This window comes from Piliocolobus tephrosceles, chromosome 4 (genome assembly GCF_002776525.5).
Source record: "Piliocolobus tephrosceles isolate RC106 chromosome 4, ASM277652v3, whole genome shotgun sequence".
NCBI lineage: Eukaryota > Metazoa > Chordata > Mammalia > Primates > Cercopithecidae > Piliocolobus > Piliocolobus tephrosceles.
The window spans coordinates 73,615,063-73,638,320 of NC_045437.1; the positions used below are offsets into that span (position 1 = coordinate 73,615,063).

At 42.8% G+C, this 23,258-nt stretch overlaps 1 protein-coding gene across 1 annotated transcript; it reads left to right on the forward strand.

Moving 5' to 3' along the window:
- Positions 1 to 1,708: 1,708 nt before the first annotated feature.
- CRHBP (corticotropin releasing hormone binding protein) lies at positions 1,709 to 18,439 on the forward strand. Its single transcript, XM_023215068.2, has 7 exons — positions 1,709 to 1,946; positions 2,332 to 2,425; positions 2,759 to 2,916; positions 4,382 to 4,592; positions 7,511 to 7,659; positions 12,083 to 12,200; positions 17,700 to 18,439. The coding sequence occupies exons 1-7, from the start codon at positions 1,866 to 1,868 to the stop codon at positions 17,855 to 17,857; spliced, it is 969 nt and encodes a 322-aa protein (XP_023070836.1). The 5' UTR covers positions 1,709 to 1,865; the 3' UTR covers positions 17,858 to 18,439.
- Positions 18,440 to 23,258: the final 4,819 nt, after the last annotated feature.

The following is a 23,258-nucleotide window of genomic DNA, read 5'->3' on the forward strand; positions in this document are numbered from 1 at the left end:
GAGGGGGCATCATGAGAGCCGGGTGGGAACATCAGTGTTGTCCGTGCATGTGTGTGTGCACACGTGCACATGAGCATATGCTTGTAAAGGGGCTGGTTGAAGAAGAATGTCTCCTTGGTGATGCTAACAAAGCAACATTGAGCTGGAGTGACATCAGGTACCAGACCCCCGAAGAGGCAGATGTCTCCAAGGTGGGTGCTGGACTGAACTCTGGGAATAGGCCAAGGACTGTGGCTACATCAATGGGAAAGAGAAGAGGGCCTGTGGCATGCCTGGTGAATGGGCCTGAGGCTCCCTCTAGGCACAAAAAGGGTGGGAGATAGACCTGAAGATGGCCTGGCATGTTTGAGGCCATCAAGTTTGGGTTAATTTGTTTGTTTTCCTCCTCTTTTATTCTTCTCAGGTTTCTTTATAACCTTTTTAAATTTCAGGCATCAAAACAGCTCTTGGGATGAGAAGGACATGGTGGTCAGTGTCCATGAGCTTTAGGTACTCTTTTCCCTCTCACTGTCTATGGTCTGAGAACTGCTTACAAAGTTGGACTGTGGCAGAAAGGCCTCCTGATTAAACCAACAAAAAGACCACCTCTCCAGTGCTCAGAATTGTCCTGACTTGAAAATAATCAAGTTCTGACACTGCCAGGATAATTACTGTTTAATTTTGAGTATTTTAAAATGGAAAATACAGCCATTCCTTCCTTTATAACTCTGTATTATGGTCTATTTGTAATAATTGTAATAACAATGCTTGGTGCAGAGACTGGAAAGGGGTAGGAAAGCCAATAGTGGAGCATCCTCATGTTTCCCACAATTTTGGACACAAAGAAGAAATTCTCTTCTCTCCTGATAAGCATAGATAAGCTTATACTTATCTCTGGATCCCTAAGTCATCTTTTTAGCCCTGTAAATTTGCTGGTGAGCAGTTACAATAAAGCTTCCTGGCAGTTCTTTCTACCAGAGTGTTAAAGTAATCCAGGTATTTGAATGCATGAAATGGAATGACTTAATCTCATCTCCCAGTGGTTCAGACGGATGCAAAGGTCATGGCTACAGTTACCTGGTCTAGGAGTGTGTACATCATGTAAACATTCAGGTCAAGTGACAGAGCTCAGCTAAAATCCAGAAGTCCACTGACACCAGAGTTAGTTTTCCATGAAACAAATGCCTGTAAGAAACTGGACCAGGATAAAGCAAAGAGTAAGGGGCAGGAGGAAAGCTTATAATTGCATTACTGCAATATTCTGCAAAATCATACTTTTGCTTCTGTTCCACCTCTCTTTAAAGCTGAAAATGCCTCAAGTTTCTTACTGAGAGGCATGAGTAATTGCATGAATACTAAATTCTTTGACAATTTCTAGCATGGTTTCATCCAAGGTTATGTGATGAGGCTGCAAAATATAGGCTGTATATGTTTGGGTATTTTATGCATGTATGTAACTTTGTCACTTTGATTTGCAAAATGGAAAATTCCCTGAATGCCCACAGAAAAGTATAATGTAGCATTTGGCAGGTCAACAAAATGCCCTCCCTTATTCTTTGTCTCCGCCTCATTCTCCAACACTTTAGTGCACTAAGTTGTAGTGACTGAAATCATTCTTGGTGAATAATGCTGGGCCACGCTGAAAATTTGTGGCTGAGAGCTGGACCCTCGTCATCGCCACGTACTTTGTCAATGAGACAGGGTAACCCATGGTTACTGAGCTCTGATCAGTTAAGGGGCAGAGAGCCTCCGCTCCCCACTGCTCTATAAAAGAGACCCAGCAAAGGGACCCTACCAGCTTCTAGCTCTCAGTCTGCGCGAGGGTGTGGGAAGGAAAGCCCAGGACCTCCGGAGCAGAGCACAGCAGCTGCAGAGGCAAGGCCAGCATGTCGCCCAACTTCAAACTTCAGTGTCACTTCATTCTCATCTTCCTGACGGCTCTAAGAGGGGAAAGCCGGTACCTAGAGGTGAGACGCCCCTGGACTGACCCATCTCACCTTCCTTGCGTGTTAGCCCTAGGCGGCAGGCAGGCTGCCTCTGCTCGCAGCCTTTTGGGGTTCGCTGTTTCTTCCCACTCTGCTGGATGCTCTCTTGCCCCTGGTTTCCACTATCCTGTTCTCCCTCCTTGCCTCTGAGCATCCCAGACTGCCTGCCTGCCTTCCTCTGGCCGCTGGGGATACCCCGGCCTGATGGAGAGGGTCTAAGACCTTCCCATCTTCTCCCGACACGGGAAAACACTACCCCTCTCTCTTTATTTGCTATGCTGAGTGGCAGGGAGGGTGCCCCGCTCCTGGCCCCCTTTTTTATCCCCAGCCCTTGAACTTTTCCGTACTGACCCATGTTCCTTGCTAGCTGCGGGAAGCGGCGGACTACGATCCTTTCCTGCTCTTCAGCGCCAACCTGAAGCGGGAGCTGGCTGGGGAGCAGCCGTACCGCCGCGCTCTGCGTGAGTCGAGGCTGCCCGGCTCGCGGGCGCCCGGGACGCGGGGAAGCTGGGACTCTGTGCGGAGGGCAGGGGGCTCGCGGGCATCTCGGGTAAGGGGTTGGCCGGAACCGCCAGGGGCGCGGCCCCCTCGCTAAGGATCGGTCCGCGGAGGCGCTCCGGAAGGAGAAGGAGGTGGCGCGCCGCGGGCGCGGGAACCCAGAACAGCCGAGGCTGGAAGTCGGAGCGCTGGGCGCTACAGAGCCCGGGAATGGGGCGCGCGGAGAGGGGCCGCCAGAGGCCGGCGCCGCGGCGGCTGCAGCCCGGCACTTATTGCCCCGTGCCCTCCTCCCCCAGGGTGCCTGGACATGCTGAGCCTCCAGGGCCAATTCACCTTCACCGCCGACCGGCCGCAGCTGCACTGCGCCGCCTTCTTCATCGGCGAGCCCGAGGAGTTCATCACCATCCACTACGACCAGGTCTCCATCGACTGTCAGGGCGGCGACTTCCTGAAGGTGAGGCGCCCATGGCCCGCCAGCCTAGCCGGGGAAGGGGCTTGGGGGGCGGCACGGGAGGGTTGGAAAGGGCTGGGGCATTGCAACCAGCGCGGGGCTGCCGAGCGTGGGTAGCCGGTGGCAATTCTTAGACACTTCGCTGGTGCCCGACTCGGAGAGGCGCGCTCGAGGACCCCCACACGGCGAGAATCTCGCCCTTACCCGAAGACCTCGTGCCACACACATCCAGTAGGGCTCCGGTCGGTGCCTCTGGACGCTGCCATGGTTTACATTCCCTTCTAGGCGCTTTCGAGGCCCGGGGAACTTCTAAAGACTTGAACTCGCAGCGCAGAACGCTGCGACGCAATCCGGGGCCGATGAAATATGATTAAAAACCAACAAGCTCGAGCGCTGCGGTCCACCAAGCAGGCCGTCTTGGTTAGAAGGCCCGCCCCACACGTCTCACATCTGATCCCGCCTCGCTCCTGCTGGTCCACGCTCGGCGCACAGAGGCTGTCTTCAGTGCGCCGGTGACCCGATTTTGGAGCAGGAGGGGACTGGCTGCCGAGGGGGCATCTAGATGGAGATAGGTGGGAGGGGAGGACAAGACCTCCAAGCTCACTGCCTCCCTGATTCCAGTCGTCAGACTCCATAAGTATAACAGGGCAGAGTGGGATGGCTGATGGAGCTCTACTGTCCAATTAAAATAATCATGATTAACATCTCCAAAGTAGGATTATTTTGGAATCTGTCATATGCGTTAGAAATAATTTGTAGCTGGGTTGTTGGTAATTTTGCTAATGTGGACTAGATTGGACTCATTAAACTGGAGACCTGTGGTGATTTTGAGGGTCAAGTCAATAGACTCTGACCTTTTGTTCAACTGTAAACTTTAACAAGTGAAGGAAAAATGTCCCAGGTAGTATACCAGCCATCGTTGCCTGGCTGTTGAAGCAGTTCTTGACATTTTAAAATAATATGTGATGATATAAAAAAAATGAGAAAAATGGGTGTATATAGCCATTAGCAGGTAAAGATGCTGCTCCAGTTTTTTATTTTGCTATCTATTTTCAAGATATTTTGTTCACATTTCAATGACTAGAGGAGAGAGAGAAGCTGCACGAAACCCAAATTATGCTTTTGTGGGATTCTTCTGAAGGTGAGAGGTAGAAAATATGACCAAGGTAAAAATGTACATTGGCTGTGGTTTTATTTACCAAAGTGGTTGAAATGATAAAGTATAAGGAAGTTTACTTACTTTGGAAGCTTTAAGGCTTATAAAAATTAATTAATACTATTACTTGCAAACAACCCTCACAGTCCAATATATACAAATGAAAAGTAAGCAGGCAGAGAGTGTGGACTGTCAGTTCTCACTTACGACTGAAGGCCCATTGGTGGATGACTTTTTCCCCCTTTTCAACTCTCTTCAGACTTCAGGAGCTGATGGAAATGATAGCATCTATGTCTGTATTTTTTTTCAAAGGTATTTGATGGTTGGATTCTCAAGGGGGAGAAGTTCCCCAGTTCCCAGGATCATCCTCTCCCCACAGCTGAGCGGTACATAGATTTCTGTGAGACTGGTCTTAGCAGGAGGAGCATCAGATCTTCCCAGAATGTGGCCATGATCTTCTTCCGAGTCCGTGAACCAGGAAATGGATTCACATTAACCATAAAGACAGACCCCAACCTCTTTCGTAAGTGTTCTCAGTCAAAAGGCAGAACTTGGGAGTCAGACTGCTTTTTGAAAGTAGTATCATTGCACAGACTTAAAGAAATTTGAACTGAGGAATGATTTGAATGGAAATTTTTTTGTAATTAGAAATGACCTAAAGGATAGTTTCTATTCTTTATTATGAATATCAAATCACAGTTTTAAATTTATTTCCCAGGTTAGCTAGTATACTAATTTATGGTGAGTACACTTCAATATTTTCTCCAAAGTCTTGCTCTGAGCTCCTCAGGTTCTACGATGCATTTAGTGATAAGCTTTAATCTTCCAAGTCATTTCACTAATCCAGGATAAGCTTGAGGGATCGGATATAAAGTTGCAGTCTTAGAGATATTCAGGCACAGGCTTGAAAGTCTCCATGTCTTTCAGCCTGTGCCTGAATGTGGTAGACAGATATCATGCCCTGACTAGAGGGTTGGATTATAGCATCTCAATGTTACCTTCTGATTCTGAGCCCACCACTCTAATTTAGTTCATTTCTGATGGACACACATGTAGCTTATGCTACACAACTGAACAGCCCCGGCCTAAAGCATATTATCTTTATAAAAATGAGTTTACTCAGGCGGTGGCTCACGCCTGTAATCCCAGCACTTTGGGAGGCCGAGGCAGGTGGATCATGAGGTCAGGAGATCGAGACTATCCTGGCTAACACAGTGAAATCCCGTCTCTACTAAAAATACAAAAAATTGCCGGGTGTGGTGGTGGGCGTCTGTAGTCCCCAGCTACTCGGGAGGCTGAGGCAGGAGAATGGCGTGAACCCTGGAGGCAGAGCTTGCAATGAGCTGATATGCCACTGCATTCCAGCTTGGGCGACAGAGTGAGACTCCATCTCAAAAAAAAAAAAAAAAAAATGAGTTTACTCATCTGCTAATTGTTTTTTCCCCATTAAGAGAAAAATCTGTTAAAAAAATTAGAAAAGGAACACATATCACTCATTTTTGCATACAATAGAATTAATATTAACATTTCATGTGGCTGAAAGATGGGGCCTAATCTGCCAAAGAATAATGTACTACTGATCTTTTGATTTCTAGTTCTGAAAAAACAAAAGAATTTTTGAAAAAGCCCCCCAAAAAGACTGTTCCTGAGGACTGCAATAGAATAATTCTAGAAGACAAAATAGTTTCCCCTATATTTTGTTTAGTTAGAAATCAGAAACCTCCTGGGCCGGGCGTAGTGGCTCATGCCTGTAATCCTAGCAGGATTACAGGCCAAGGCAGGAGGATCACTTGAGCCCAGGAGTTCAAGATCAGGCTAGCCCACAAAGTGAGACACTGTCTGTATTAAAACTTTTTAAAAAGTATATTAAAAAAAGAAACTTCCTAGAACCATCAAGGAATTTCAGTTCTTTTTGAAAGTAAGTATAATTAAAAATATGAAAAGGAGGCAAGAGGTGTTTCTGATCTGTTCTGATCAATGTTGATTCATCCGGTAATCAGAAAAAAAAGTACAAATTCTGATGCTTCTAGTTTCATATCTAGACTAATTAATGTATTGTAGATTTATTTATTTATTTATTTGAGGTGGAGTCTCGCTCTGTCACCCAAACTGGAGTGCAGTGGTGTGACCTCGGCTCACTGCAATCTCTGCCTCCTAGGTTCAAGCAATTCTCTGCCTCAGCCTCCCGAGTAGCTGGGATTACAGGCGCCATCACCACGCCCAGCTAATTTTTGTGTTTTTAGTAGAGACAGTGTTTCACCATCTTGGCCAGGCTGGTCATGAACTCCTGACCTCGTGATCCACCCGCCTCGGCCTCCCAAAGTGCTGGGATTACAGGCGTGAGCCACCACTCCTGGCCAATGTATTATAAATTTAGATTTGAGATATAAAACAAAAAATTGTAGAAGTTCTTGGGAGTAAAATAAACATTAAAAATGCACTTTTTAGTTAACTTATCACTTAACATGCAGCAAATATTTATCAGCCTTAAGACTACTGTCTTTCATTTTTTTTCTCAGCCTATTTTCTCACTATTAGAAAAATACTTAAAATAGGCCTGGTGCGGGGGCTCACTCCTGTAATCCCACACTTTGGGAGGCCGAGGCAGGTGGATCACTTGAGGTCAGGAGTTCGAGACCAGCCTGGCCAACGTGGTGAAACCCTGTCTCTACTAAAAATACAAAAATTACCCGATATTGTGGCACATGTCTGTAATCCCAGCTACTCAGGAGGCCGAGGCAGGAGAATCGCTTGAACCCGGGAGGCGGAGGTTGCAATGAGCTGAGATTGCGCCCCTGCATTCTAGCCAGGGTGACAGAGCAAGATGCCGCCTTAGAAAAAAAAAAAAAGAAAGGAAAAGTACTTAAAATAAGCCTGGGGCCATGGTGAAGCTGCTGAGCTGCATCCTAGGCCCCCAGTCTTAAAATAAAGATAAAAAAGTTTTAATTAAAATTTAAAATTTTTTTTAAAAAAGGAAACTAAATAAGAATGAAAAAATACTTAAAATTAATTATTTACTTTATTATTTAAAAATAGAGTTTGAGTTTTGGACTCACCATTAAGCCTTGATTTTTCCACATTCCTAGCTTTAAGCTGAACTCTAGTTAACTCAAGTGCTCCTAGAACTAATACCAGCTAGTATTTGTTTGGGTGCTGAGTTATGTCTTTTGGTTGTTATAAACAAGGTAACCCCCTAAGATTAACATTAGAAGCCCCCTCACAGCCCAGGGCCTCCTGATAATATCCACGTGTCACTGATGGTTTTTGTTCCCCAAATCCTTTCTGTCTCCAAATTGCTTTTGTGGTATATATGCTCTCTTCCTGGGCAGAAGGCCCTAGATCATGAACAGGAGCCCTAGAATAAGATACAATAAATGTCTATAAAAACCCAGCAAACCAAGTAATGGAAACATGACTTTTTTTTTTTTCCTTTCTACAAAGCCTGCAATGTCATTTCTCAGACTCCAAATGGAAAGTTCACCCTGATAGTTCCACACCAGCATCGAAACTGCAGCTTCTCCATAATTTATCCTGTGGTGATCAAAATATCTGATCTCACCCTGGGACACGTAAATGGTCTTCAGTTAAAGGTGAGTTGTTTACTTGTTTCCTAACCATTTGATAAGGCCACAGCTTTAATCAGAGCAGAAGCAATCATACAGGGCAAACCTGGACACTAGCAAATTGGCGTAGTACGTCGCTCTGATGAGCTCTTAAATCTCGCACGTGTTTGCCCTAGCTGCTTTGACTAAGCCCCTCTTCTATTTCAGTTATGCGGCAAGTTGCATACTCAGGTGCCCCTTCTGACTACTTGAATACTTTCCTTGTGATGTAAGAAATGTTTTCAATTGGTAAAGTTGTGGTATATAATTACAATTGAACTCTCTTGTACTTGCCTCTTTTACAAAAATTCTCTCCTAGCAGAACGTAGTGTGAGTCATCTACACAGCTGTTTTTCTGATTATTGGAATTTTCTTTTGACATAAGGAAGCATCTCATTGACAGAACTGTGTTGTGAAGGAGTGCTAACTGCAGCATAAAATACAAAATTGGATTTTTAGATTGCAAAATACAGTTAAGCTTTGAAAAGTATTTGGCATGACATTTGACTCAATACATTTTGCCTAAAAAATATTAGCAGATAATCCCTATAAACTTATTTTCGAATAAACTTCTATATGGACCTTAAAATTCATGCTGAGTTTGACCGCATTTTCTTGCACTGGCAGCATTTTCCCTCTGAGTCATCCTCATTTCCTTTTACTTTCTCATATGACTAGGTTAAGATAACTCATGTATTTGCTGCTATCAAAGGCAGTCATAATTCCTAATCAGACAGATTTTAGTGACAACCAAATAAATAGAACTAGGACTGAAAAAAGGAGTATATCCAATTTCCTTTAAGCCCTAAATTCATGGACTAGTGCCTGCTTTTTTCTTAGTGGGAGAATAGTCCTTTGATAAGGACACTTTTGGGTATCTTTCGTACAGTCTTACTGGCTCGATATTATTTGTATGTCATTCTTGATGTAAAATATAGAAGATGAAAGGTGTGAGCACAGACTGGGAACTTTAGTTATTGGGGCTATCGAGGTAATCTTGGGGTTTCCTCCCAAACAATTTAGAGCCTACAGTGTTTTAGGCATCTGTTTCTTCACAAAATATTTTTTGAGTGCTTAGCATGTGCCAGGCACTATTGTAGATGCTGGAAATTAGCAATAAACAAGGTCCTGCTCACAGGGACCGTGCATTCAAGTGGGATGAGACAGGCAAAACTGCCATGTATTTCAAATGGTGGTAAGTGCTATACAGAAAATGCAGCAGAATAGTGTGGTAGACAGTGACTGGGAGCATGGGGGTGGATGGAGAGGCAGGGGGCTACTTGTGATAAAGTGGTCAGGAAAGAAACCTTTTGAGAAGTGAGACCTGAGTGATAGATCAGAAGGAGCCAGCAGCTGTGAGAACAGGGAGCAGAGGGAACAGTACAGAGGCTCAGAGGCAGGAATGGGCTTGCTGGATTCCAGAAATGGAAGGAAGAGGAGGATTGGCATAAGACAGCTTCAGGGAGATGGGCAGGGCCAGAGTGTGGTGAGCCCTGCAGGCCACATTAGGGAGTTTAAGTTTATTTTAAGTGCAGTGGTAAATCACTGAAGAGGTTCAGGGAGGAAAGCAACATGATCTGATGTACGCTGTCTAAAATGTCACTGTGTCTTCCATGCACTGAATGGGCTGTCGGGCCATGCCACCCTTTCTATGGCCCTGGTGAGATGTTTCTTTAGTTATTATTAATGTATCTATCAGGATTATTTTCTTAAACCTCCCAGATTTCTATGTATTGGAAGATGAGTTCCACCAAAATAAACAAAACCAAAACCAAAAAACCTTCAATTTTGCACATTGAATTGGTGTGAGGATCTTACATTTGGTACAAGGAATATAAGTACTTCCTTTTTTTATTTTTATTTTTTGAGATGGAGTCTTGCTCTGTCACCCAGGCTGGAGTGCAGAGGTGCAATCTCGACTCACTGCAACCTCCACCTCCCAGGTTCAAGCAATTCTTCTGCCTCAGCCTCCCGAGTAGCTGGGATTACAAGCATGAGCCACCACAATCGGCTAGTTTTTTTTTTTTTTTGTATTTTTAGTAGAGACAGGGTTTCACCATATCGGCCAGGCTGATTTCGAACTCCTGACCTTGTGATCCGCCCGCCTCGGCCTCCCAAAGTGCTGGGATTACAGGCATGAGCCACTGCTCCTGGCTAAGTACTTTTTTGGTACATTATTGTGGCTAGGCAAAAGATAGTAGTGGCTTAGAACCTCAACAAAGAAATTTAGGGAATCACTGTTGAGGAACTGAACTTCAGAGGTCCCCACATAACTCAGTTTGTAACATTGTAAGAAAAGCTGAGAGGTTTGCAAAGAAGTGAGAAAAATCGTTGAACAGCAAGGAATAAGTGCACCTAACTTTCTTGTTTCTTTGTTTTGTCCCCCTCACTTTAGTTTCTATTTCTTTCTAGCCTCTTTATTTCCCACTTCTCTCTCCTGAGTCTTCCTTTTTCCCTGTAACAGCACCTGCTGAATTTTGGAACCTATAAAACTAAGTGGAAAATTTAGTCTTAAGAGATGTTCCTCCTGGACGTCCTCTGCTCAAGGGAAAGGCAATTAAGGTTTTTTTCCTTTACTGATAAATTGCTTATTCCACTCTCAGTACAAGAACATGCAGCCCTGTATACAGTGGGGCTAATTAAACCTCTATTTCATCATTTGATGCAATTATATATAAAGCCTCTAAGCATCAAACCCAGCACATAGTATGTAGGCCCTTTAAAAATAGATATCCCCACCTACCCCTGCTCATTAGTGAAGCAGTTGCCATTATGTTATTTTCCAATTTGCTGTTTAGTTCCAGTTGTATTTCAATGCCTTTCTTTTTTTTTTTTTTCCTGAGACAGAGTCTTACTCTGTCGCCCAGGCTGGAGTGCAGTGGCACGTGATCTTGGCTCACTGCAACCTCTGCCTCCCAGGTTCAACTGATCCTCCTACCTCAGCTTCTCGAGTAGCTGGGACTACAGGTGTGCCACCGCACTTGGCTAATTTTTGTATTTTTAGTGGAGATGGGGTTTCACCATGTTGGCCAGGCTGGTCTCGAACTCCTAACCTCAAATGATCCACCTGCCTTGGCCTCCCAAAGTGCTAGAATTACAGGCATGAGCCACCATGCCTGTCAGTGCCCTTCTAAATGCCTGAATGTGTGTGCTTATGTGTGTGTGTGTGTGTTTTAAGTTCTCTATTTTAGATTTTGGTTCCTATGTGTTAAGGTCTATCTAGTTAAGTACAGAGCACCTTGTCACATACCACTAGATCTCTTAGTGAGCACACTTCAATGAAGAAGAGGATCACAGGCAAAATTGTGGGGACCAGTACAAATGAAAATGTGAGAGCCCTTATTACAATTTTATTAAAATGCAACAGAGCATTAAACCAAGCATAGAGCCCTTCTAGGCACTGAATTTATGTGGCTGCACAGGTGGCATACTTTGAGACTGCCCTGATCATGGGAGATGGGGGCTTAAAGTACTTTTGGGACTGAGAGTGGTTGCTTTGTTTGTGTTGGAAAGTAAGGCAGGGGGATTGCTGTGGACAAGACAGTATGGAAAAGATGAAAAGACTGAGTGAGGTGGCTTGTGCCTGTAATCCCAGTATTTTGGGAGTCCAAGGCAGGAGGATCCCTTGAGGTTAGGAGTTCAAGACTGACCTGGGCAACATATCAAGGACCCATCTCTACAAAATAAAAAAAAAAAAAAAAAAAATGAAGGGAAGCAGGAGAAGGTGATCATGGTGGACCACACAAAGCTTTAGAATGAATTCTTTTGAGTAGCTTGAAATAAATTTGTTTTAGTTGAAAGGAGAAAGATCATGGTAACTGTAGCTAACTGGAGCCCCAAATCAGGGTTTTATTATTTCTTTAATATACTCATAATTAATCAAAATTCTTATTGGTAGAAATGATGTGTTCCAATAGCACACAAAGTTCCTTTACAAAGAAGAAGAGATGAGGTGAAGGAAAAACGGATGTGAAAGCCCTATTTATAAAATGTAGGTATTTGACTTCGCTTAACTGTGACTGCATGCATTAAGAAATTCGAGTGATTCAGTATGTATGTCCAAATGATTTGAAAAGTAAAGTATTTTTTTGGTTCAATTTCCGTACATCTTATATGGAGTTTACAGATTTCCATTTTATCATTCCAGTCCTTGAGCTTAAAAAAAAAATGAAAAAAACATGTACACACATTTCTAAAAAAAATGATTACTCAACTGATTTAGAAAAGCAATTTTTATGATTTTTTCTCTTTTAAATGTCTTTTAATTTCCGGAGTCCCAGATGTTAAATTAAATGGTATTGCCAGGATGTTGAGGGCTGATTGAGTGAATTCATAGACCTGCTGTTGGTCAAATGGTTTGACTTCTGTAATCGGTTTAAATGTATCTTTCTCTGCTGCTTTATTCCCTTAGAAATCCTCAGCAGGTTGTGAGGGAATAGGAGACTTTGTGGAGCTGCTGGGAGGAACTGGATTGGACCCTTCCAAGATGATACCTTTAGCTGATCTCTGCTACCCCTTTCATGGCCCGGGTGAGGTATTTCTTTGATTATTATGTATGTGCTTATCAAGATTAAAAAAAAATAATCTATCCCCCAATATTTTCTACATTGGAAGGCGAGTTTCACCAAAAAACCTTCAATTTTTCACACTGAGCCAGTATGAGGATTTGAGGCTATGTATAACATTAGTATCTTTACCAAAACATCTGACATTGGGAGAGAAACCTATGAAGCGATAAAGGTTGGCCTTAAGTAAAACTATGAAAAAGACAAAGCTTTTAAAATCTGCTTTCTTTCCATTTTCTTGGGGGTCCCTGCTTTCATTTTCTAGAGACTAAAGAGTTTATCTACTAACTGAAACACATGGTTCAAATAGTAGATGTATCATCAATTAGTGATAGGATAATAATGAAGTAACTGTTTTTTATATATGTGTATGTATGTGTGTGTGTTACTCATAGTAAATAAACAACAAAGTGATAAGCTTTATTAGAAATTCTTAGAACTGCTAAAAGTCTGTAACTTCTTAACAGCTAAGCTAGCCTCTCAAAGGCCAGTGTAACACAGAGGTAAATTCTGAAATCTAAAAGCGGTCACCAGTAATAGAAGACTGGTTTATTTGGCACAGCATATGCCAGATAGAACCAGATCTATGTCAGAGACAAGTGAGGATTTTCACTTTATTATGCTCATGTCAGGTGAGGATGGATGGGACTTCATGACCTCATGACCAAACAACTCAATGAAGTCTGCGGGAGGTGGGGAGAAGAGTCATCAAACATTACTGTAAAGGTCACTCCCACAGCTTTACTTCCACACAGGAGCCCTAGATTGTCATTAAAGAGACAAAACAGGCCAGGCGCGGTGGCTCAAGCCTGTAATCCCAGCACTTTGGGAGGCCGAGACGGGCGGATCACAAGGTCAGATCGAGACCATCCTGGCTAACACAGTGAAACCCCGTCTCTACTAAAAAATACAAAAAACAAGCTGGGCGAGGTGGTCTGGCCACTGCACTCCAGCCCGGGTGACAGAGTGAGACCCCATCTCAAAAAAAAAAAAAAAAAAAAGACAAAACAGAAGAACAGCAGTCTCTAATCTCGGTTAATTTTTACTGTAGCCTCCTCCCTCTCCTGTCACTGCAGATTATTAACCAGCTAGGCAATGATGCTGCAAAGCAGACAGTCCTCTTGATCAGCTGTTACCTGTAATAATTAAAACCAGGCCACACCACTAGTATTTTCTGTCTCTGAGTTGATGATGGACAAAACATTTCTAAAATAGAATTAACATAGAGTCAGCTGTCCTTAACTGTGGGTTCCCCATACATGGATTCAACCAACTGCAAATAGAAAATACTCAATGTAGGCAGGGTGCAGTGTCTCACGCCTGTAATCACAGCACTTGGGGAGGCCAAAGCGGCCGGATTACCTGAGGTCAGGAGTTCGAGACCAGCGTGGCCAATATGGTGAAACCCTGTCTCTACTAAAAATACAAAAAAATTAGCCAGGCATGGTGGTGCACACCTGTAGTCTCAGTTACTTAGGAGGCTGAAGCAGCAGAATTGCTTGAACCAGGGCAGTGGTGGTTACAGTGAGCTGAGATTGTGCCACTGCACTCCAGCCTGGGTAACAGAGCGAGATTCTGTCTAAAAAAAAAAAAAAAAAAATTCAGTGTAATTCCTGAACTTTGGGAGTCTGAGGCAGGAGGATCGCTTGAACCCCACAGTTTAAGACCAGCCTGGTCAACAGACCACACCTCCATAAAATAAAAAAGGAAATAATCAGGAAAAAAAAAAACACACAAAAAAATAGAGTATAACAACTATTTACATAGCTTTTACATTGTATTAGGTATTATAGGTAATCTACAGATGATTTAAAGTATATGGGAGGATGTGTGTAGTTTGCATGGAAATAGGTAAAGGTAAAAGGGAGCCATTTACATAAGGGACTTGAACATCTGTGGATTTTGGTATCTGTGGGATGGGGAGCATCTTGGAACCAATCTCCCGAGGATACCAGAGGATGGATTATACAAAAGTCAGCACTAAAGCCTGATATGCAGTCTACCCTCCCCCAGATATACTGTATTCTAAAAGTTTCAGATGAGATTTAAGGCAGGAGTGGGCTCAAAGCAAGCTTTCCAAGCAAGGTAAAGGCAAAAGATTTCTCAAATCCCACTTTGCTGAAAACTAGAGGATTCTCTAATGCTAATTGACACTTGAGCCCTGGTTTAAACTGTCAGTGCATTCGGCCTCTCTAGCCTTTTGGGTGAACGATCTAAGGTACTGAATTACTTCCCTGCTCATGACTGGACAGCACCTTTGAGGAGATATACCTCAGCTGGGTTAAAAGGTAAGCCAAGGATTAAAGAACAATCAGGCCTTAAAATTTAGATAATTGAAGCCAAAGTAATTTTTCTGCTTGAGTGATATAACTTGAATTGGCAAAAAAGGTGATTGATTCTAAAGCCGGAAAACCACTTTTGCCTATATTACCTAGGTAACTGAAACCACTTTTAAGACATTTTAAGGCTTTAATCATATCACCGTTTGGTTCATTTCAGACTTTATTCCATTACTGGAAGGAGGGCCTTGATTGTAAGTTGTCCAGGTTCTTGGTGTTTTGAACAAAGAATTGGACAGAACACACAAAGTAACAAAGGAATGAAACACAGGAATGAAGTAGCCAAAGCAGGGATTTATTAAAGGGAGAAAGCACTCCACAGGGTGGGAGTGGACTCTAGCAAGTGGCTCAAGGACCCGGTTACAAAAGTTTTCTGGGTTTCAAGTACTCCTTTCTTTTGTTTTGAGATGGAATTTCACTCTTGTTGCCTAGGCTGGAGTGCAATGGTGCAATCTTGGCTCACTGCAACCTCTGCTTCTTGGGTTCAAGCGATTCTCCTGCCTTGGCCTCCCAAGTAGCTGGGATTACAGGCATGTGCCACTACGCCTGGCTAATTTTGTATTTTTAGTAGAGATGGGGTTTCTCCACGTTGGTCAGGCTGGTCTCGAACTCCTGACCTCAGGTGATCTGCCCGCCTCAGTCTCCCAAAGTGCTGGGATTACAGGCATCAGCTACTGCGCCCGGCCTTTTGAGGTTCTTATCAATTAATTACCCCTTTTCTGGATGAAGGATTTGGTTTGTGGCTAAAGGCTGAAGTGAATTGGCACCCTATGCAGATGAAGAGATAGTCCATGCTTGGCCCACGGCCAGTCCAAGGCACTCTCCCTTTCCTTGTGGGATGTGGTGGAAGGGGAGAGTTGTAGGGAGACTAGCCTTTGATCCTTCACTACTTGGGCTTGGGGGAGATGCAGTTTTTCCTTTTGGTTCAGCTTTAGGAAGTTTGCATTAATTGGCCTTAGGTTCTCGGCCCCGAGACCCAGGTGTTTTCCTTTTGCTCCAGCTTTGGGGATTCAGCACGAATTGGTCTCAGTTTCCCTGCCACCAGGCCTTGGTGTTTTTCCTTGATTCAGCACGAATTACCTTATGTTCCCTGCTTCCAGACCCTGTTCTGCTGCCTTAATTCTTTTCTTTCTTTATCATGTTTCCATGAGCCCCTCCCGAGTTGTTCAGTGTTGAACTATTAGGGACCCTGCCCTTTACATTGGATTTTGTTAGGAATTAGTTCAAAATAATAAATAATACTCAAGTAAAGAAAATAGGACATGTTATAAAGATTAAAGTCCAGAGTAAGATCAGAACAAGAATGGCCTCCAAATTGTTTAATGAAAAATAAATTTGGCTGGGTGTGGTGGCTCACACCTGTAATCCCAACACTTTGGGAGGCTGAAGCAGGCAGATCACTCGAGGTCAGGAGTTCGAGACCAGCCTGGCTAACATGGTGAAACTTCGTCTCTACTCAAATTCAAAAATTAGCCTGGTGTGGTGGCACACAACTGTAATCCCGGCTACTGGGGAGGCTGAGGCAGAATAATCGCTTGAACCTGGGAGGCAGAGGTTGCAATGAGCCAAGATGGCATCACTGCATTCCAGCCTGGATGACTAGAGCAAGACCCTGCCACAAAAAAAAAAAAAAAAAAAAAAAAAAAAAAAAATTGAAAAAGAAAAGAAAGGAAAAGAAAAGAGAAATAAATTTGGACCTCCTGGTAGAAGCTTAACTAGACTCCCTGGTACTTATATTAAAATAATTATAGGGCTTTTATTTATTACGTCATCAAATTGACTTTTATCTCAATAACTCTGTTGACCTGTTTACTTTATTTAAATCCAGGTACGTGTTTGAGTGGTACCCATTACACAAGGACAATGATAGCATTTCTTAAAATTCAAAAACATCTTATAGAGACAAAGTGAGGAAAAGGAAGATTGAGAAAACTAAAACAGAAGAAACAATTATTGTAGGCAGATAAATCTTGCCTCAGGAACCAGCTTGAGGCTGCATAAATAAAAGGAAAGGAATTCTTAATGAAAATAATATGAGTTTCCATATATAACCCATACAAAAGAGATATAAAAGTTGTCAGATCTTATACAAATAATGAATAAGACTGGATTTATTTTTTGTTTGTTTGAGATGGAATCTCACTCTGTTCCCCAGGCTGGGGTACAGTGGTGTGATCTCGGCCCACCACAACCTCCACCTCCCAGGTTCAAGCAATTCTCCTGCCTCAGCCTCCTGCGTAGCTGGGACTACAGGGGCACACCACCATGCCTGGCTAATTTTTGTATTTTTAGTAGAGACAGGGTTTCACTATGTTGGCCAGCCTGATCTCACTCCTGACCTCCTGATCTGCCCACCTCGGCCTCCCAAAGTGCTGGGATTACAGGCATGAGCCACCGCGCCCGGCCAAATAAGATTGGAGTTAAGAGAAAAGCAAGGATATCAGAAGCCATTTCATATAAGTGGTACAGAAAAAACCAGAGAAAAGTTGTAAGTGGATAATAGAACAAAAACTAGTATGTGCAGTGTATATCTATACCATGTAAATGATCTTTTTGTTTATGTATAAAACAGAGTTTTTGTTTAAATTCAGAAAATGATAAACAGGGGATTTTTGTTTTTGGTCTACGTCAATGTCCCGCAGTACATTCTATCCTCTAGCCCCACTAAATGCCTGTTGCAACCCTAGATATGGTGACAACCAAAAATTGCCACTGCAAATTTCCGACCTATGCTTAGAGGGCAGTACTGTTTCCACTGCGAACCCGGAACCCAAGCAACTGTGCACACTCCAGACTGATTTTCTTTGCCTGCCTTTACCACTCAGGCTTTGCAGGCAAAAAAGGCCGAGGAGACACCTTGCCTCTTTCCAGCTAGTTTTATTTTTCTGACAGTGTTCTTGCACACGAGTAGAAAGACTGAATTCAATTACACTATTCTGTAACTGATTATAAGTTATAATAAAAATGAAACAAAAACATTTCAACTGATAGTAGATGCGTGGTTTGAGTACCTGAGAGGAAGACAGGTCTCCTTACTTTCATTGTGTTTAAGTGATCCCATCATTTAAATGACTGTGTGGTTTCTAACCTGCTGGGAAACTTTTATCTTTCCCATCCATTATAGCCCAAATGAAAGTTGGCTGTGACAACACTGTGGTGCGCATGGTCTCCAGTGGAAAACACATAAATCGTGTGACTTTTGAGTATCGTCAGCTGGAACCATATGAGCTGGAAAACCCAAATGGAAACAGTATTGGGGAATTCTGTTTGTCTGGTCTTTGAATAACCAACCCAATGATTTACATGCTGATAGCTAAGTGAGTTTTTAATGGCCATTGTGTATGATTTTGATGCACAACTAGTTAAAAGCCTTTCATACCAGTCTGTATTCCCAGCCTTGAGTGTGTGCACATGCGCACACACACACACATATGCATTAATTTTTGTACTTTGCTTCTTTTATGTTTGTAATCTGTAAATGAACACATGGCAGAAAATAAGCACCTGATTAGTAGGATCATTGTTCTAAATGGAAATGTTTGTAATTCTTTGATGTGCTACGAACCTGAAACTGGTAAGACAAGCACAAAGCAACGTGCAATAAAAATATTGTGTCTCAAGGGAAAATACTCAAAGAAAGAAAAGCGGCAGCACTTTTATTAGTTTTGTAACAGGAAAAAGTCTTGTATGTAGCAAAGTAGTTGCATCTGTTTATTTTCTATTTATTATTCTGTTACAATAGATAATAGTTATAGCAGTTATTTATTGATTTGTAACAACTTGTTTTTAACAAAACTTTGTAGCATGGAAAAAATTTTCCATCCACAAATACAAACATGAATAAATGTATTCAGAATGTTGGCACCTTGATGTTGGGCTTCATTTGCTTTCCTGAGTAGTCCTCTTTCTTGTTACCATCAGAAAATAATGTTATCATGTGGTGCAGAGCCAAATGCTGAACTAAATCATTTTGGACTTCTTAGAGCTGGAAGAACTCTGGGCCATTGAAGTAGAATGATTTAAAGTAGAGGTGGAATTGCAGCGTTTGCACAGGCAACACTAACTGGCCCTGGCAGGGAAGCAGGGTACAGAGATTCATTTTCCACTATCCTCATAATACATGTTTTTGTCACGATACACATTTCTACAAAGACAGCAAGGACCTTACAACTCTCACAGACACAATTTGCAGAAATCTGAGTACTTCTTTGATACTGAAGGCAGTTTACTGTTGACTGAGCCTTGTTCCCTGTTTGGCTTAAAACTGAGCGTGTAGTGTATAAAAGACATCTTGGAGCAAAAACCAAGGTTCAAAGCTACAAAGAATTTTTTTTTTGTTTTTTTTTTTTTTGAGACAGAGTCTTGCTCTGTCACCTAGGCTGGAGTACAGTAGTGTAATCTCACCTCACTGCAATCTCCGCCTCCCGGGTTCAGGCGATTCTCCTGCCTTAGCCTCCTAGGTAGCTGTGGTTACATGTGTGCCACCATGCCTAGCTAATTTTTGTATTTTTGATAGAGGCAGGGTTTCACCATGTTGGCCAAGCTGGTCTCAAACTCCTGACCTCAAGTGATCTACCAGCCTTGGTCTCCCAAAGTGCTGGGATTACAGGCATGAGCCACTGTGCCTGGCTAGAAAATTCTTTTAAGTGAACTCTTTACTTTGGATTAGTAGATGAAAGCTTCAAACTATGCCATAATTAATGGCCTTATTATGGTTCCCGAAACATATTTAATATGAAATTCATTGAAATATACTGGGACCCTATACATTGGGCTTGTTCACAACATCTGAAAACTAGGCAGAAAAAAAAAAAAAAACCCAACTGATTGGAAGTGTTTCAAATACCTAGGATTTTGCATAAGTTTTGGCTCAGGAAGTATTTTGGAATGAGTGACTACTTTAGCAAATGAATGAATAAATGCTTCAATGGATGGATGGATGGATGGATGGATGGATGACTATAATTCTTGATTAGTTATATAAAACATTGGATTCTTCATTTCATTGAAACTAAATTCTATGAAGTATGAGGTTGAACCCTTTTCTTAAAAAAGTCCCTCTAGCAACCCAAGAATTAAGGAAGTTACTTTTATCACCATCAGAAGTTTCTGGCTCTTAACCTTCATGACTCCCTCATGCTGAGTAAAATGCACTTTTCATTACACCTCACCATGAAAGTTAGGAAAACTTGCTTTTGTTCCTAAGGGATATTTTGCAAGCTCATTAGCCTCTCTGCAGTAAGACAGGTGCTCCTGTGGTCCTTAAGCCCTGACATTCTGTGGTCATTTGTGACATGCTTTACTTCAAAGCTTGTTGGTGAACAAAAGCTTACATTCTTTGAGAGAATGGCCATCCTGGTGAACTGTCCCCATCTTATTCTTGGACTGTCCACTACTTAGCCTACGTTCCAAAAGGATGGGGCAGCTTTCTGGAAACAAAATGGTAAATGAAATCTCTGGGGGAGATTTATAGGTTGTGTCTTCACTGGCATATCCGTCAAGCGAGTAAAAGTTTATATGAAACTATTTGACTTTCTAAGAAAGGAAGTATAGTGTAGTGGTTAAGGTCATTGAGTCTGCAGCCAATCCTCTTGGAATCCCAGCTCTCCCACTTACTTGAGCAAGTTGCTTGTAAGTCTCCATTCCTTAGTTTTTAATCTGTAAAATTTGGATAATTTACAGTACCTTTACAGAAGGATAAAGGTGCCATCTTCAAAAGGTTATTGTCCACATTAAATGGTTAGATATATTTAAAGCTTAAGACCTGTGTCTCACATGTATTGACTGTTATTTTTATTTTTGTCTCTTCTAAGCAAATATGCCATTCTGGGTCCTCTGTACTCTTATTGGGACATTTGCTTTGTATGCTGAGGGATTTGCACTAATTCAATTATATTGTTTCATTCCAGGACATGTGTGAGGAAGCTAGGGTTAGTTAAGGTTGTTGTCTGTCACTGAGAAGTGTAGTAACCCCAGCCCTAATCCTCACCCTAATCCTAATGTTTGAGGATAGATCATGTCAGGATTTATCTAATTCACACACATCTCTTCTCACAGCTCACCCCTGTCTGCAGGCGCTGCATTGCTCCAGGACCAATCCTGACCTTGGGCAAGAGGAATTTGAATAGCTCTTGTCTGACATTCTGGTTGTGAACAAATCATCTCATAAATTGTCTGGACAATCTGCCCTTCTGCCCCATTATCCATCTCTGTAATCTTCTCAATCTTGGTTATTTCATTGTAGTTAGTTCTTGTCTGGCCCTACTTTTATCTCTTACTCCTACGTATAGGTCTTTCTAAATACCAATTAGGTGACTAGGGCTCTGCTTTCTACAACCAGTAACTGATTTCCCAAATTCCTCCTGCCTCCATGCCTAAAATTCTGAGCATTTTTGCTCATAGGTTTTATGTCACTGTCACCATCTAATTTTCTAGATGCTTCTCTTTTTTCTTCTTTTGAGACAGGGTCTTGTTCTATTGTGCAGGCTAGAGTGCAGTGACAGCTAACTGCAGCTTCGACTTCCTGGGGTCAAGCGATCTCCCACCTCAGCCTCCCAAGTATTTGGGGCCACAGGTGCATGCCACCTGTGGCTAATTTTTTTTAAAAAATGTATAGGCCAGAAGCAGTGGCTCACACCTGTAATCCCAGCACTTTGGGAGGCCGAGGCAGGTGGATCACCTGAGGTTGGAAGTTGGAGACCAGCCTAGTCAGCATGGTGAAAACCTGTCTCTACTAAAAATACAAAAATTTGCCAGGCGTAGTGGCAGGCACTTGTAATCCCAGCTGCTTGGGAAGCTGAGGCAGGAGAATCACCTGAACCCAGGAGGCAGAGGTTGCAGTAAGCGCAGATCATGCCATTGCACTCCAGCCTGGGCAACAGAGAGAGACTCCGTCTCAAAAAAAAGAAAAAAAATTGTAGAGACAGGGTCTCACAATGTTGCCCAAGCTGGTCTCAAACTTCTGGGCTCAAGCGATCCACCCACCTCTGCTTCCCAAAGTGTTAGGATTATAGGCATAAGCCACTGCACCCAGTCTTCTGGATCCTTTTCTACCTCCTCTATTCCTGCCTCTTCTGCCACTGTCTTCCAGCCTGTCATCTATGGAATATGTTGACCCGCCTATGACACGGGACTTTCTTCTCGTATCTAAAGCAGCATGTCTTCTTTACCTCCAACTACTCCCTGGTACTGTTGCTTAAATGAAGGGCAGAAATGCTATATGTTCATCAGAACTCACTTTACAACCTCTCTTACAGTTAGGCTTGGTCACATGACTGAATTATCACAGAAAGAATGTGGGTAGATGTGATATCCACCCTTCATGTGATCCTCCACACTTTCTTTCTCTTCCCATATCTACTGTCTGTTAGACACAGAGGCTTTAACAGAGGACTCCAAGGCCATACAGGAAAACAGAGCCATAGGATGCAAGAAGCCTGGATCCCTGAATGACCACATGGATGGCTGCCTATTGACTATGCATATCCACATTGGGCTTTGTGTGAATGAGAAATAGATTTTTTTTTTTTTTTGAGACGGAGTCTTGCTCTGTAGCCCAGGCTGGAGTGCAGTGGCCAGATCTCAGCTCACTGCAAGCTCCGCCTCCCGGGTTTACGCCATTCTCCTGCCTCAGCCTCCCGAGTAGCTGGGACTACAGGCGCCCGCCACCTCACCCAGCTAATTTTTTGTATTTTTTAGTAGAGACGGGGTTTCACCGTGTTAGCCAGGATGGTCTTGATCTCCTGACCTCGTGATCCGCCCGTCTCGGCCTCCCAAAGTGCTGGGATTACAGGCTTGAGCCACCGCGCCCGGCCGAGAAATAGATTTTTATTTTGTTAAGCCACTGAGATAAATATATATAGCACTGAGTATTATCATACTTCATACAACGGGCCTGTCTAAATCCAATTCTTAGCTATTCTGTCTGTTTTTGTTGCAACTATCCAGACAGGCCTGACTTGACTCTTCCAAAGAAAAATACCTCAAATGCACATCTTTGATCTTATGAATGCTAAGCTTTAACTGATATAACCATATGCAATCTTTCCACATTCTTTAAATAATCTTTTTTTTTTTTTTATTGAGACGGAGTCTTGCTCTGTCGCCCAGGCTGGAGTACATTGGTGTGACCTTGGCTCACTGCAAGCTCCACCTCCCAGGTTCACGCCATTCTCATGCCTCAGCCTCCTGGGTAGCTCGGACTACAGGTGCCTGGCACCATGCCCGGCTAATTTTTTGTATTTTTAGTGAAACAGGGTTTCACCATGTTAGCCAGGATAGTCTCAATCTCCTGACCTTGTGATCCACCAGCCTCGGCCTCCCATAGTGTTGGGATTACAGGCGTGAGTCACCGCACCCAGCCTCTTTAAATAATCTTAGAACGGTGACCCTTAGACCTCTTCGAAAATCTGACAGGAACTGGAAATTGTTTTCCAGTAAAAAATCCCTATAGGTACAAAAATACCACGCAAATATCTAAGAGTTCACAAACCCTAAAGAGCATCTAAGGATTTCAGGATAACTTCTGCTATTGGATTCAGTAATGGATAAAAGTTAGTTTTATACCAGTCTTCTCACACTGAATTGCCCTCTCTTCACTATTAGTTAAAAATATTCATGAGTGAATTTGGCTGCAAAATCAGTCCATAATAACAACTTAGTCTTTCTGCTTCTATATTTATTT